Genomic DNA, 14,526 nt, shown 5'->3' on the forward strand with positions numbered 1-14,526 from the left:
TCGTGGTACACTCACACCCATGACTGGACTCTGTCCACAGTGGTCTCTCACAAGCCTCCCCTCCCCTTGGGTGGCTGTCCACACCAGTCCATCCTGCTCAGTCCCTTGGGCCCACATTCCCTCTGGCTATGTGTGCTTCCTCCCTGACCAACCCCCTCTGGCCCCTCAAACAATCACCAAGACAGTTTATTACCAAACCCAGTATTTATTGAGAACAAAGGAAACCAGCTGGCATAGAGGCCCAATTTCAATTCATCAAACTTCAGCTGAGGATGGGGAACAGGGAGCGGCCAGCCCTGAAGTCACCCTCCCAGGGAAGAACCAGCTCTGGGAGAGAGGGGCTGTCAGACCTCCAGGGCCCGGCTGGGGGTCTCTGGCCGAGGAATGTGTGAAAGGGTAAGGGACAGAAGAAGGCAGCACCCCCAGGTGTGGGCTGTGAGCAGCAAGTGGCAGAGGGGGCTGCTGAGCTGGTGGCCATCCAGGGGTGGGGGACGTGTGTGGTCCACGTTCAGGGATTGACTGGGGGCAGGGAGCCGAGCTCAGGCAACAGCTCGGGGTGGGGGTCCAGGCGGGCCAGGCGGCTCTGTTCCAGGGCAATGGCCTCGGCTGAGTGCTTGCACTTCTCAGAGCCACACTGACAGGTGAAGTATTTGCTTTTGATGTCCCAGAAGCGGTCACCATAGTCAAACCTGTCAGAGGAGCAGAAGGAGGCTATGGGATCCAAAGCCAGCTGCCCAGGCCTACCCCAAAGCACCCACCCCCATCTTCTCTGGACGGACTCCAAGCCCTTTGCTGTTTCACGGACCTGCAGCACTGGCACTGCCTGTGACTCATTAGACATGCAGAAGAATCTTGGGCCCCATCCCAAATCTACTGAATCAGAATCTGGGAGGCTCAGGACTCCATCTACACGGACATCAGAGAGGCTCTGCTCTGCTCCATGCCTGGAAACCAGGCACTCTCCAGTCTTCCGCTTCTGGTCCTAAGCTTACCACATCTCCCACACCCCTGGCACACACCAGAGACACCTCACCCCAGCTCCTCCCCAGTCCGGATGTCTCGGGAACTGAAGAAGGCAATGCGTGGAAACCGGAGGTCCTGGTGCAGCATGAAGACACGGACGGGGATGATGTTGGGGTCACACAGGTGGTTGATGAAGCGGCTGATGTTGCCATAGTAACGGGCATCAATGCAGTACACCTCTCCGTCCTGAGGGGAAGGTGTCACTCTTCACGTCTACTACTACCCCGCTTGCCTGGCCAACTTCCCCACCCATGGACCATCCAGTCCCTCCTCCCCAGCTTTCCATCAGCTGGCTGGGAGCAAGGAACAGAGGGGTCTCCTGCTTACCTTGTTGTCTAGGTCGAAGAGATAAGAATCATCCTCTCTTACATCAGCCTCAGCATCGGAGATCAGCTCCCCAACGTACCTGTTGGGCAGGAAGTGGTGGTTCTGAAGGTGAACAGGGGTTATCGGGAGCTCGCTCCAGGCCCTGTCTCTCCTCAGAACCCCATGGAACCCTCTTTCACAATTTGTCAGCTGCTCCGTCTATGAATCCCACAGACCTAGATGGCTGAGGTAGGCAGCCAAGGCAGAGTGGACATGGAGGACAGCAGACATCTTGGGAGTGGGGGAGGAGGTGGGTGGCTCCCCTCTGGAATGAGAATGAAAAGGAGGAACAGAGAACACAACAGAGGGAACAACACTGGGCATACTCTTGCCAGCTGGGGTCTCCACCGGACAGCTGGAACAATGGGCAGGACCAGCAAATGTGGGGGAAGTTGGGGCCGGTGGGCTGGGGACGAGCTGGAGATGCAGTGGTGGGGAAGGTAAAGGGAAGGGCCTGAGCTGCACCAGAGGAAGAATCAGCGAGTAGGGAGACACCAAGCCCCTGTGGTTACAGGGATCGGTATCTATAGGCAGGTGGTTTGGGCGGGGAAATCCACGCAGGTTTAGTCACTAGGAGGTTTCTGGACTAGGAATCACACAGCAGGTGGTGGTGATGCCAGGCAGTAGGACAGGAGAGGTTGGGGCTGCAGGAAGGGACAGAGCCACAGGGGCTGTGAGGAACTCTAGGAAGGAGCTGGACACAAGGACACCCACATTTAGAAAGTGGAGGAAGAGAAGTTGGTGAAAAGGGAGGATGGATGGGTCAGAGGTAGGACAGCGTCATGGGAGCCACAGCAAGGGAGAGTAGCAGACGCTGGGAGAAGGAGGATCAAGATACGGGGTGACGGGCGGGTTGTCGAGAGGTGGTATCAGCAGAAGGGCAAGGGCAAAGGCAGATTCCGGCAGGGATGAGCAGTGAGTGGATGGTGGGGAAACTGAGGCTCAGGAGGAAGGGGCCACTTGAACAAAGTTGAGAGATGACCCAATAAGGAGAAAATGGATGGTCCTGTAAAGAGGCAAGTGGGGCCAAAGGAGGCCTAGATTAAGTCTGCAGGCCATGGAGTAGGAGCCAGGGGGCAGGAGGGTTACAGATGCTGCGAAAAGAAAGAATTGCTGGAGAGAAGTGAGGCCCTGGTGACTTGGACAGAAAGGTAACTTTATCACCTCCATTTTGCAGATGAGCAAAATGAGGCTCCAGGAGGTTAAGAACTTGGCCCAGGATACCCAGTGACAGAGGCTCAATCCATGTCTGTCTGTCTCCCAGCTTGGAAAGGCAGGGGAGGGAAGATGTGGTAGTGGTGACAGAAGGTTCTGAGGTCTGAGCAGGCTGGGAGCAGGTACAATCTGGCCAGGGACGGGCAGTGGGAAGGGGTGGGACCCATCAGGGAGGAAAGCAGATGGAGGCTTGGGAGTCAGCTACGGCTGTGCACCCTTCCACCCCTACTCACTCGCAGATGAAGGTTCCCTGGGGGATGGTCTGCAGGGCTCGGACCCCCCAGCCCATCTTGGCTGTTCGGTAGAGCTGCAGTCGCACTCTGGGGGCAGGAAAGGGGGTGACATTAGGTGGAGGAACCCAGAAACCCCCACCGGAGGGGACATGGGGGTGAGGTGGGGGTGAGGGTGGGCTGCAGGGGTGGGCCTCACTTGATACCACTCTGCACCACCCGGTTCTTGCAGTTTCTCCAGCAGGAACACGCCTGGTTACACTCGAAAATCAGTGGGGGCTCGATCTTGTTAAATTCCTGGAGCAGCCGTCCATCCTGGGGTCGAAGGAGGGAAGGACAAGTGGTTTCTGTGTGGCGCCCACCTCGGCTGCTAAGGACCCCCAGGACTCCACAGAAAAACCCACCATGGATCCCAATGCCACAAACAGGGAGAACGGGCTAAGGGAGGCCACATGCTGGGTGCAGAGAACAGGAACCACGCCACCATGCCCTTGATTTGCATGTAGTTGGGTACAGGCTCACCTCTATCCTGGCACGCCCCTGGAAGCCCAGGGTGAGGGCACATACCTTGTCATACCAGCAGCGAATGCTGAGCTGGCCACATAGGCAGTTGGAACTGGAACAGTCGTCCACACACGTGCAGTGCTGGGGCAGGAGGCAGGGGATCAGCTCGGCCCTCAGAAGTGGCCTTGTCCCCTCAGCAACCGGCGCTCTCTGCCCCCCAACTGCTGTCCTTTCCCTGAGGTGGTTATATTAGTATGGCGGGTGGTGATGCTCCCGGGGCGAGGGACAATCAAGGTATTGCTGATTGGGGTGTCCCCAGGGCTACCAGGAGCCCATATGATACCTTCACGTGTCCCAGAAAAAGGACCCCTTTCCCAGATGCATGCAAGCCCACGCCAGAGGTCCCTTTCAGCCCCACTCCACTGGCCAGGTGCCTTGTCGGCCCACAGCTTGTGTGTCCCTCCAGGAGGTCCCGGGCCCCCGCTCACTTGCAGGTGGGTGATGTTGCGGTCGATGTTCATGGTGGACGTCTCACAGTTCTCTGAGATGTACTTGTAATCCTCCGGGCAGGGCTCCCCGTCCACACCGTTGACGCAGGGAATAGGCACGTTCTCATAGCCCCGAGCCACATCCCTGATGGAAGGGAGATGGGGCTGGGGGTGCTACAGGATGGGGTCGGGGGTCCACTAGGTACAAGGAGAGGTCTAGGAGGTTCCTGGGGCTGTGGGAGGGAAGGGCATGATTCTGGGGGTTCATTGGGGCATGGGAGGTAAGGTCGTCAAATAAACTGCAGGACACCCAATGAAAATTGGATTTTGGATAAGACGTAATTTTTTACTATGGATACATTCCAAATACTGTGTATGACGCTCTTAACGCTAAAAAAGTACGTGCTGCTCGACTGAAATTCCAATTTAACTTTATTTCTGTTTACTGTATCTGGTATCCTAGCTGGGGGTTGGTTCTGGTGATTCAGTGGAGCCTGGGGAGGGTCTGAGGGATGTTCTGGAGGTTCAGCAGGGCTGGGGGAGAAGGCAGAAGGCTGTCCTGGGTGCAGAGGGCCCGGGCTCACCGGCAGATGATCTTCTCAGTGCGGATGGCCCGATTCCCCACTCCAAGACGAAGCTTGCGGTTGAGCTGCAGCGCAAACCACACGTCGGAGCGCTCAGGAGTCAGGTCCCATGCTGTGTCCCCCTCCTTGTTCCGCAGCTCAGGGTTCGCCCCGCGTGACAGGAACAGCCTGGGAGGGGACAGGAAGCCTGTGGGGTCTGGGGCTGCGTGAAGGCGCTGGGGCGTCAGGGCGTGGGGTGGGCTGGGGCTCACAGCACACAGTCGTGGTAGCTCTCCCGCGCTGCGATGTGCAGGGGTGTGTCACCGTGGTAGTTGACAGCGTGGAGGTCACAGCGTGCGTTGAGGAGGACCTCAGCGATGGCAGCACTGCCAGTGAAGGAGGCCCAGTGCAGGCAGATGTTTTCCTCCTGTGGACGTGGGAGGGTAAGGGTGGGTCCAAGCAGTGAGCCCTTGAACCCAGCCTCGTCCTTGCTCAGGGGGCCAGGACAGTCCCCACCTCCACTACCCCCAACCAACTCTCACGTTGTCTGTGAGCGTGACATCGGCGCCCCGTGTCAGCAGCATGCGGATCACCTCAATGTGCTTGTGCTCTGCAGCCCAGATAATGGGCGTCCATCCCCCACTGTCCTGTGGGGAGAGAGGGAGGAGGGTGAGGGGTCCCCCTTCCCCTGCCCCGGGCACGCCCAGCAGCTGGCCCTGCTTCCCAAAGGAGCATGTGGTCAAGAGCACAGGCTCTGGGGCTAGACTCTGAGTGTGAGTCTCAGCTCCATCACTCACATGCTTTGAGACTCCAGGTAAGTCTCTGGGGTCTCAGGTTCCCGATCTGTAAAATGGGACTAATAGTGTCTATTGCTCAGAGTTGTGGAATAGTTTTTCTCATTCTAAAAGATACATACTTTCTAGGTCTTTCCACTCAAAAGTCCTAGAACACAGTGGCCCAACAGCAATAACTGCTGCTAAGGACACAGACTGCAGTCTCTAAAAAAATCTCTTTGTACTAAAAGATGCACTTAAAAGCGGTTGGGTCCTAACAAAAACCACAGAAGCCTAGTTCAAGGGGCTCCTCCTGGACAAAGAATGGAACAATTCAAAGATCAATAGGCTAAAACACACCCAACACATGACAAAGTGAGAGGTGATAAAGAGTATCATCGCACACTTCCAGAGATTAAGGCAGCAACTCATTATTCTGAAAACTGACAGAAAAAGCAAAAAGAAGAAAGGTAAAGAAAAAAACACAAATGAGGAGGGAGAAAAGAGGGACACTCTAAAGCAAGGCAAGATCACGGAAAGGGTCGGAGGTCAGCTGAGGTTGAAAGGGGGCCCAAAGCCCGAAGCTGAGCCAAGGACCCAGACGAAGTGGGCTGGGCAGGCAGCCAGGCCGCTGACCTGGGCGTTGACGTCCACCTGTCCTGTGCTGAGCAGCAGGCTGACCATCTCCAAGTTCCCAATTTTGGCTGCATGGTGGAGGCAGGTGGAGCCATCCTCCTCCTGAGGAAGACGTGGGCAGATGAGTCCCCCGCTGGCATCTCAAACCCATCTCAAACCTAGGCCCCGGCTGGCCCAGTCACCACACCTTGCTGTAGACACAGCCGCCACGCTGCACCATGTAGCGTGCTACCTCCAGGTGGTTGTTCACCACAGCCTCCATTAGCGGGGTGCGCTGCTGCTTGTCCACTGCATTGATGTTGGCTCCTGCCTGCAAGGAGGGGGCATGGGGGCTGGCACCTCAGAAGGGCTGGGGAAAGGAGGGCGTCTGGGGGCCTGGTCAATGAGGCAGAGGGCTGGGCCCATGCTGACCTGCAGCAGCACGTGGCAGATCTCCACAGAGCCCTTCTGGGCGGCCGCGTGCAGGGGCGTGCGCTTGCTCTGCTGATCGCTCTGGAAGTTGGGGTCCAGGTTGTCCACTGTGGGGAGAGCCCGCCACACCGGAAGAGGGAGGGACAAGTGGTGAGCGAGCTAGGGGGCAGGTGGGACCTCCTCCAGGAAGGCTTCTTAGGGCCCTAACCCATGTCAGGGGCCCCTCCTGAGCAATGTCATTAACTCCTCTGAACATCCAGTGGGAAGGCACAACTGATGGGTTAGCTGTGTGTCTGTCTCCCCTACCACACTAAGTATTTCAGGGCAAGGACAATGGCCTCCGTTGCTGTACTCCTGGCCCCGAGCCCAGTGTCTGGTACATAACCAGTGTTCACTCAAGGTCTGCAGAACAAACGAGTAAGTGGAATACTCACACAGCATCAGGATCACCTTCTGCAGCTCTCCTTGCTTCACCGACAGGTACAACTGCCGGGGGTGGAAGCGGAGTTTCTTCCTCCTGTCATGGCGAGGGAGAGGTGTAGGCTCCTCAGAAGGAACATCAACCTCAAAACCTGCAGATCCACCTTTCAGCCCCAGCCCTGGCCGCCCAGCCCGAGAGCAACCCCTCATTCACCTCTCCGATTCCTGGATGACCAGGGCCTTCTCCAGGGCCTCTCGGCCTGGCCCAGGTGGCAGCCCCACGGCTGAGAGGCAGCCCCCATTGGGAAGAGTCAGGGAGGGCCCTGAGCTGTCGATGGTGTCAGCCAGAGGGTCACAGGGTGGCCGCCGGGGCTCCCCATGCCCTCGCATCCGGGCACTGTGGGAGAAGGTGCTGATGTCTACAAGCAACGGGGCCAGGGCAGGGAACAGACAGTCGGGAAGGGGGAGGCCAGTACCTGGGCTGGGAAGTGTCTGCTCTCCCGGGGGCATCCTGAGCCAGGGGTGGGGGGGCAGGGGCTGCGGTGCCAGCTGGTGGGGTCACCCCATCCCCCCGGGGGATGGTCACCTCCTGGGCCTCAGATGCATCCTCCCCACAGTGAGGACAGAAGACCATGCCGTTCAGCTGGGACACACAGGCCTTGTGGAAGCGGTGGGCCACACGGAAGTCGGGGTGGCACTCCAGGAAGGTGCCCTGGGAAATAATGTGGTCAGGATCTAGAAGACCCCTCCCCTGTGGGGCACGCAGCCTGTCTGCCCCACCGGTCACTCACCGCCGTACAGAAGTAGCCACAGCCTGGGCAGCAGTGGTGTTTGACCATGCGGGCACGGTGGGTCTCACAGAGCACCATTAGTGCCACGCGGCTTGATGGCCTCATGGTCTCCCGCTTGAGGATTGCGGCATTGCAGCCTGACAGCTGTGGCAGCGTGAACGGGTAGGAAGAGGGTGAGGCTAGGGCCCGGGGCTGGATCCCCCCCGACCCACCGGCACCTCTCTTCCCAGCTCACAGGGCCCACCTCTCCATCCACACTCTCTGTGGCCATGCACTTGTGCCCAGCTCTCTCGCTGATGCGGTCAATCTTGGGGGCCTCCATGCGGCAGCTGCAGAGGGGCAGCTCCTCAAACCCCCGCTCTGTCTCCAGTGAAGACGTGTCATTGGATACCCCTTGGACGGAGGGAAAAGGGAGCTGAGGGAGGCCATACCCATCACCCACAGGGACCACTGGTAGGGCCTCGCACCCCCGCCCTGCCTTTCCCTCCAAGCTCTAGAACTCCCAAAGCCTGGCCATGGACAGACACCTCAGCTCCGGTGGGGTCCCCCTCCTCCCCGTTCCCTCCAGCCCAGAGGGTGCCCCCTAGTGGCTCGCCATCCCAGCAATTGGCAATTACCAGCGTGGTTGGGGGAGAGGGTCCCCTCGCTGGGCAGCTCCAGGGACCCCAGAGGGACCTCCATGTACTCACTGGGGCCTGAGGAGCCCACACCATTCACTCCTGACACAGAGACAGAGAGAGTGAGAGTGCGAGCTCACAGGTGCCTGGACGCGTGGGTACATGCGGGTGTACGTGCATGAGCACATGCATGAGCGTGTGTTCATGCACGCTCTCTGGGGGCTGGCAGGGGGGCTGGAGGAGGGGACCCAAGAGCAGAGGAGCCTCCTCACCTCGTGGCTCCTTGGCCCGTGGAGGTTCGCGCTTCCGCCGTTTGCGGGATGGCTTCACCCATGGGCTGTCCTTCCGCCACTTCTTCTTGGCTTTGCGCCGGCCACTGGAACCACTCTGGGATGGAGGAAGAATTAGAGAGCCTAGCCCCCAGCCCACTACCCCTGCTCTGGGGACTCAGACCTCCAGCCCCTCAGCCCCCACTTCTCAGGATGCCAGTCTCCAGCTCTTACCCTGTCAGACTGATTGCCAGACTCCTCATCTTCCTCTTCTTCTTCCTCTTCTTCTTCTTCCTCCTCTTCCTCTTCTTCCTCCTCCTCCTCTTCCTCCTCTTCCTCACTTAGTTGTTCAGCCAGAGCTTCAACCTCAGACTGGGAGAGAAGCAAGGCAGGGCTGGGGAAACAGCAACCCTCAGTCCACAGCCCTCTCTTGGGAAACAAGCAGGGCAGGACACATCCAACCCCCAAGACTCAATGAAGCAGGATAAATAAAGAACTACTACTACTGGGGTGCCCGGGTGGGTCAGTCAGTTAAGCGTCCAACTTTGACTTAGGTCGTGATCTCACAGTTCTTGAGTTTGAGCCCTGCGTCGGGCCCTGTGCTGACGGCTCAGAGCCTGGAGCCTGCTTCGGATTCTGTGTCTCCCTCTCTCTCTGCCCCTCCCCGGCTCGTACTCTGTCTCTCTCTCAAAAATAAACATTAAAAAAAATTTTTTTTTAAAGAACTATTACTACTGTCCCAGGATGGCTCCCTGGAGGAGGTGAATGGACAGGAGAGGAAACAAAGGGTGTGGGATGTTAGCTGTGAAAAGGAAGGCACCTCACTCACAATGATGAGTGTGAATCTTGATGACATATTAAGCAAAAAAAAAAAAAAAAGTTCCAGAAAACAAGCACAAGTTTTATGCTTTTTATGAAGTTCATATGTAGATAGGACTACCAGTGGTTGCTAAAAATACCAGATGAAAAGCTAATGAAGAACTTTGTAATAAGGAGAAGGTTGACGTCACAGAAATCTACTATCAATCTTAAATACCACTAACAAAAAGACAAGACGTCCCATGCCCGCTTATGCGATGCAAGAGGAAGCATGCATACCAGCTATCAAATCTTCTCACCATTAAAAACAAAAACAAAAAAACACCCAAAGCTGATTATGCTTCTAGATCTAGTTTATAAAAAATATTGAGGGGGCACCTGAATGACTTAGTCGGTTAAGCATCCTACTTTGTCTCAAGATCTCACAGTTCGTGAGTTCAAGCCCTGCATTGGGCTATCTGCTGTCAGTGCAGAGCCTGCTCTGGAACCTCTGTCTCCCTCTCTCTAAAATAAATAAACATTAAAAAAAAAGAAAAAAGAACATGTCAGTCGCCACCCAGTCAACTAATTTTAAACGTGAGAAATTCTGTAGGACAATCACCCTGGCTTCTTCAACAAATAAATGGCAAAAAAAAAAACCTTCTTTTTCAAAGACAGGTAAACCTACCTTTAAATCAAGAGAGGCCTAAGGCAAATGTCAATCAAACCAATGTATGGAGCTCATTTGAATCTGGACAAACAAAAACCCACCTATGAAACAACTGAGAACACATGAACACTCATAGCAAGGTGATGGCTACATTTTCTAGGTTGTGAAAACAGTTAAGCAGTGATATTAAAAAACAGGAAGAGGGCGCCTGGGTGGCTCAGTCAGTTAAGTATCTGACTTCAGCTCAGGCCAGGGTCTTGCAGTTCATGAGTTTGAGCTCTGCGACGGGCTCTGTGCTGACAGCTCAAAGCCTGGACCCTGCTTCTCTCTCTGCCCCTTCCCGGCTCACACTCTGTTTCTTTCTCTCTCTCAAAAAAAAATAAAAACACTAAAAAATAAAAATAAAAAACAGGAAGAAGCCTGATGTTTAGAGATACATACAAAGACATTTCCAGATAAAACGATGTGATGGCTACTTTAAAGCAGTCAGGGAGGTGGGTGTGCTGGGGGAGGAAGAGAGGAGTCAAGAGTGGCTGTGTACTGAAAATTGCTGGAGCCAGGTGAGGCTTCATGAGGGCTCACCCTTTGCTCTTTTGTATGTTATTTGAAGTTTTCCGTGAAAAAATGTTAAAAAAAAAAAAAAAAAAAGCACAACAGGTAAGACAGCATTATACTGCACAGGCAAACTTGTAGGAGATAAAACCAAACCAAGAGCAAAAGAATAAACAAGCAAGCAAACAACAAAATGGAATGCTAAACCCCAAGTCCAGGATGGTGGTTGCCACCATGGAGAGGAGCAAGGAGCATGCATTGAAGTTACGGACCGTATGGGGCCCTGAATTAGGGGGTGTTCACAAGGTAAAAAGGAAAGAGACAAGGCAGGGAATGAAAGACTGGCGATTGAGCCTTGAACAAGGTACGTGCTGACAGGGAGGTAGGCTAGCTCCTTCTCACCTTGCTGTCAGAGTCCACACGCTCATCCACAGAGTAGGAGTCGTAGTAGAGGCTGAAGTCGTCCCCCACCACTGTCTCCCACTCCTCTAGGGACCCTGGGTCCCCTTTCTCCATGGTCACTTCTCCTGAACCCCGGGCAGAACCCAACTCCTCCGACTAGGAAAAGATCAGAAAAATGGAAGCTGCTGGTACTTCCCCCCCAGCCCATTTCCCTTGAGGGCAGGATGAGGCCCCCTAGGTGGAGAGGCCTTGTTTTCTGCCTCTCCAGGCTCACCAGGCCACCACCGGAGTTCAGCTTCCTCCTTTTGGCCACATCTAGAAGGAGAGAGAGAAAGGAGTAAGGCCTGTCCTTAACCCTCAGGACCCTGAGGTCTCATCCAGCAGCAGGTTGGGTGGGAGGTGGGACTGACCTGAGGTCATCTTCCCCAAGGAGTGTACGTCATCACTCATGCGGAAATGCTGCACTTCAGGGGGCCGCTTCTCAGGGACTGGGGGCTGGGGGCCGAGAGGGAGCACACTTAGGGTCGGGAGTATCTCTGGTTGGGCCCCGGGGCCTGGATTAGCCTGCAGCCCTGGGTGAGGTGGAGGGTAGGTGAGCCACACCCTCAAAAATGCCATTTGAAGCTCCAGTGAACCAGAATGTGGCAATCACAAGAACTGCTATATCCCCAGAAGTAGTATGTTAAGCACATCCCACACCTAACACTTATCTCTTCAAGATCGCAGAAGCAGGCCCTTTTTTACCCATTTTAAAGATGAGAAAACAAAGGTTCATGCTTTGCCCAAAGCTACCTAAACCATACCCAAAACAAAATCATACCAAGAGCCCTAAAAATATTGTTATAAAGCTTCTGAAATTCTGGGGCTTTGGTCCTTTCCCTCACCTCCTACCCCTTAGGGATTCATAGTAAAACCCTTAGAACCTTTAAAAAAGGGAGCAGGGACAGTGTCAAAGGGAGGAAAAAGTTCCCTTGGGGCTTGCTTTGAGGTAGAAAGAAAGAGTGGTCTGAAGTTTCCTTAGTCATTATCATAAGAATAATTATAAAAGTAGCTACACAATTAACTCTCTAACCTTTGTCTTATCTACTTCCCTCTCCCCAAGAATGTAAACTCCAGGAAGACAGAAATTTGTCTGTTTGTTCAGATTAACCCCCAGCCCAGAATTTGACACACTGTAGCCCCTAGGTAAATATGTGAAACTGGGAATAGATTAGAAAAGGTCTGAATAAAGTGTAAAAAAAAAAAAAGTGTAAAGAAAGTCCACAAGGGGTTTACTGTGGATTACTCCTGTCTCCCCACTCCAACCCTCTCCCTCAATCCTCACCTGCCCATTTCCTGGTTTGGACATAGTTTTTCTGGCTCGGTGGACCTTGGGCTGCCCCTCTGGGCTGGGTGTGGCCGGAGGGGGTTCAGGCCCTGCTGCTGCTGCCCCCTGGGCGCCCGGCATACTCAGCAGCCTCATAGCTAAACTCTGGACCGATGGGGGTGATTTTCCAGCCCCTGTCATTGACATCTTGGCCCGGCTGGGACAGGCACCCCCCTTGCTGGGGGAAGAGGGGAATGACTTTGTGGCATGGCCTGGAAAACAGACAGGCAAGCAAAGGCAAGATAAGAGGAAAAGTAGTCAGAGGATACCCCACTTCACCCCCCACCCCAAGACTCCCCAGCCTCTCACCCAGCAGGATGCGGCCCCCATGGAGGTCCCCATCTCCCTCGAGATTCTCAGGTTCATCCCCAATGAGTGGTGTGGCTCCTACAGGGGTGTCAGCCCCCTCATCACCCACGGTGACCGTGACAGAGGCTGGGGATGAGGGACCAGCAGGCTCCAGGGAGTCGGGACTGGCCTTGGGTAGGGTCTCCTCACTACGAGGGGTGTCCCCCAAAGAGCCATGAACTGTAAGGGAAAAGAAAAAGTTTGGGGCTAAGCTCTCAGGGAATCCTGTGTTGGGGGAGGTGAAGGTCCAACTGGGCCCGTTTTTCTGCTGTACTCACCTCTTTCAGTGGCTCCTCTAGGCTCCTTCTCCAGCACCAGCGCCCCCATCTCAGCAGGGGCCTCCCCCTGGCAGGGGACACAAGGTAGAGGAGGGCTAGTCAGCCCTGTAGGAAGTTGGGGAGCCCAGGACGCCTGGGCTCTGGGAAGAGAGAGTAGGCTCCGGGGCCTACCTCTTCCTCTATGGGGCCCCCCCCTTCCGCGGCCTCGGCTGCCCGGGGGGGCCGCACGACCCCTCCCCCGGGCCCGCATCAACCCCCTCCCTCTCGGTAGACCCCGCATCTCTGGGGCCGAGAAGAGAGGAGGGGGAGGGGGCGGGGCCTCCGCGCCCCGGCCCCGCCCCCTCCTCCCGGCTGCACGCGCCGCTCCCCCTTTGTCCCCCAGGCCGCGGGGACCCCGGGCACCAACCCCTCCAGCGCCCGCTGCCCCCCAGCCCGGTGGACGGCCCCTCGTGCCCCTCGCGCGTGCTCCTGGGGCCCCGGCGCCCGCCGCCCACTCGGGGGCAGCCGGCGGCTGCACGCGCGCCTCCGTGCCCACTCCCCCCACCTCCCACCCCCTGGTCCCCTCATCCGCCCCCGGTGCTGGCCCTCCGGATTGCTGTAGGTCCCGTCCGGGCCCCCCGGCCCCGTTGCACCCCCGGAGCATTGCACGGGCGCGCGCTTCCCCCGGGCGCGCGCGCGGGCATGCACCCGCCTCTCCCCCTCCCCTTCCGCACCTCGGCGGCCGCCGCCGCTGCAGCTCCCGCCGCCGCCGCCATCGCCGCTTGCGCGGGGGGCTGAGCCGGCGCGCGGCCGCCCCGGGTCACGTGGGCGGGGGAGGGAGGACTAGGAGGAGCCTTAAAGGAGCCACTACGCGCCTTCTGGCCATTTTCCCCCGAGAGCAGCCTCGGAAATGGCAGTGGCTGTCCTAAGCTGGGACTGCAGGGGAGAATTCCTGCCATTCCTGGTGTCAGCTCAGCGGGGAGCCGAAGGTGAGGCACGCCTGGGTCCAGGTGTGGCTTCTCCATCCCCCGCCTGGTTTTAGGTAACGAAAGGAATGTCTGACCCTCCCAGCTTTCGGTTGCGGCTGTCTTTCCAATCTGGCCCGCGTATGCTTCTCCCGCCTCTGGGTGCTTTCTAGTTTGTGGGTCACCAGATAGAAGGGTCGGGCTCAGTTTTGGCCTTGCTTCCCTAACGAGCAAGGAGGGGGCAGTGGGGACGCGCAGACACCTTTACTTTCAACTGCTTCATGTCTCCTGGAGCAGCGTCCACTTTTGAAAACCTGGGGCTAAACGTCTGTTCTGTTTATGCCATACATGTTACTCCACCATGTGCACTAGCGATCTGGGTAAGACCCTAGAGGCCCGAGAGTCATTACTGCCTGGTGATACTACTGAGTAACTTTTTTCTTTTTTTGCCAAACACCTTATATACATAGGCACTGCGTGGGTCACAGCCCAACTAACAGTATGAATGATGTTACACCAATATATAACCTTGGTAGCATTATTTAGGGTACCATCCCTTTACGTATTACATTCTGGTCAAAGTCTGGAAAAAAAACCTGTGTGATTTCACACGCAGTATTTGATAGAAGCAGGTGGTTGGGGTATTGGGCACCTGAGGCCAATTCAAGGCCTTCTGGGAACTGTAGTTCTCTTTGCTTAAGAACTATTCCAGAGCTTTGTGGGAATTGTAGTCTTCCCCATACCCTAATCTGAACTGTTTTTTGTTTTGTTTGTTTTATTTAGCTTTCCCGAGGACATGAACCCTTCCTCAGATCATAAATGCCCAAACATTGGCTCCTGCTTAAAGTTTCGGTGGACACAA

General features: G+C 56.0%; 1 protein-coding gene across 6 annotated transcripts; it reads right to left on the reverse strand.

The window, feature by feature from the left end:
• Nucleotides 1-185: 185 nt before the first annotated feature.
• Nucleotides 186-13,522, reverse strand: EHMT2 (euchromatic histone lysine methyltransferase 2). 6 transcript variants are annotated; one of them, XM_086705803.1, is made up of 28 exons: nucleotides 13,434-13,522; nucleotides 12,721-12,787; nucleotides 12,404-12,622; nucleotides 12,053-12,306; nucleotides 11,139-11,223; nucleotides 11,003-11,043; nucleotides 10,729-10,884; nucleotides 8,541-8,678; nucleotides 8,310-8,424; nucleotides 8,038-8,139; nucleotides 7,665-7,813; nucleotides 7,421-7,564; nucleotides 7,106-7,341; nucleotides 6,844-7,026; nucleotides 6,644-6,726; nucleotides 6,210-6,316; nucleotides 5,986-6,108; nucleotides 5,799-5,900; nucleotides 4,932-5,036; nucleotides 4,662-4,816; nucleotides 4,411-4,578; nucleotides 3,827-3,971; nucleotides 3,402-3,479; nucleotides 3,034-3,149; nucleotides 2,838-2,924; nucleotides 1,351-1,429; nucleotides 1,034-1,209; nucleotides 186-689 (listed from the first exon to the last, which is right to left on the reverse strand). In XM_086705803.1, the coding sequence occupies exons 1-28, from the start codon at nucleotides 13,473-13,475 to the stop codon at nucleotides 509-511; spliced, it is 3,636 nt and encodes a 1,211-aa protein (XP_086561929.1). In that variant the 5' UTR covers nucleotides 13,476-13,522; the 3' UTR covers nucleotides 186-508. The 6 variants fall into 6 exon arrangements, with proteins under 6 accessions (XP_086561929.1, XP_086561930.1, XP_025772856.1 ...); XM_086705804.1 differs by lacking the exon at nucleotides 8,038-8,139; XM_025917071.2 differs by lacking the exon at nucleotides 13,434-13,522 and having other exon boundaries at nucleotides 12,721-13,015.
• Nucleotides 13,523-14,526: the final 1,004 nt, after the last annotated feature.

The sequence above is a fragment of the Puma concolor genome, chromosome B2 (assembly GCF_028749965.1).
Source record: "Puma concolor isolate L17-30 chromosome B2, mPumCon1.1.hap2, whole genome shotgun sequence".
Lineage (NCBI taxonomy): Eukaryota > Metazoa > Chordata > Mammalia > Carnivora > Felidae > Puma > Puma concolor.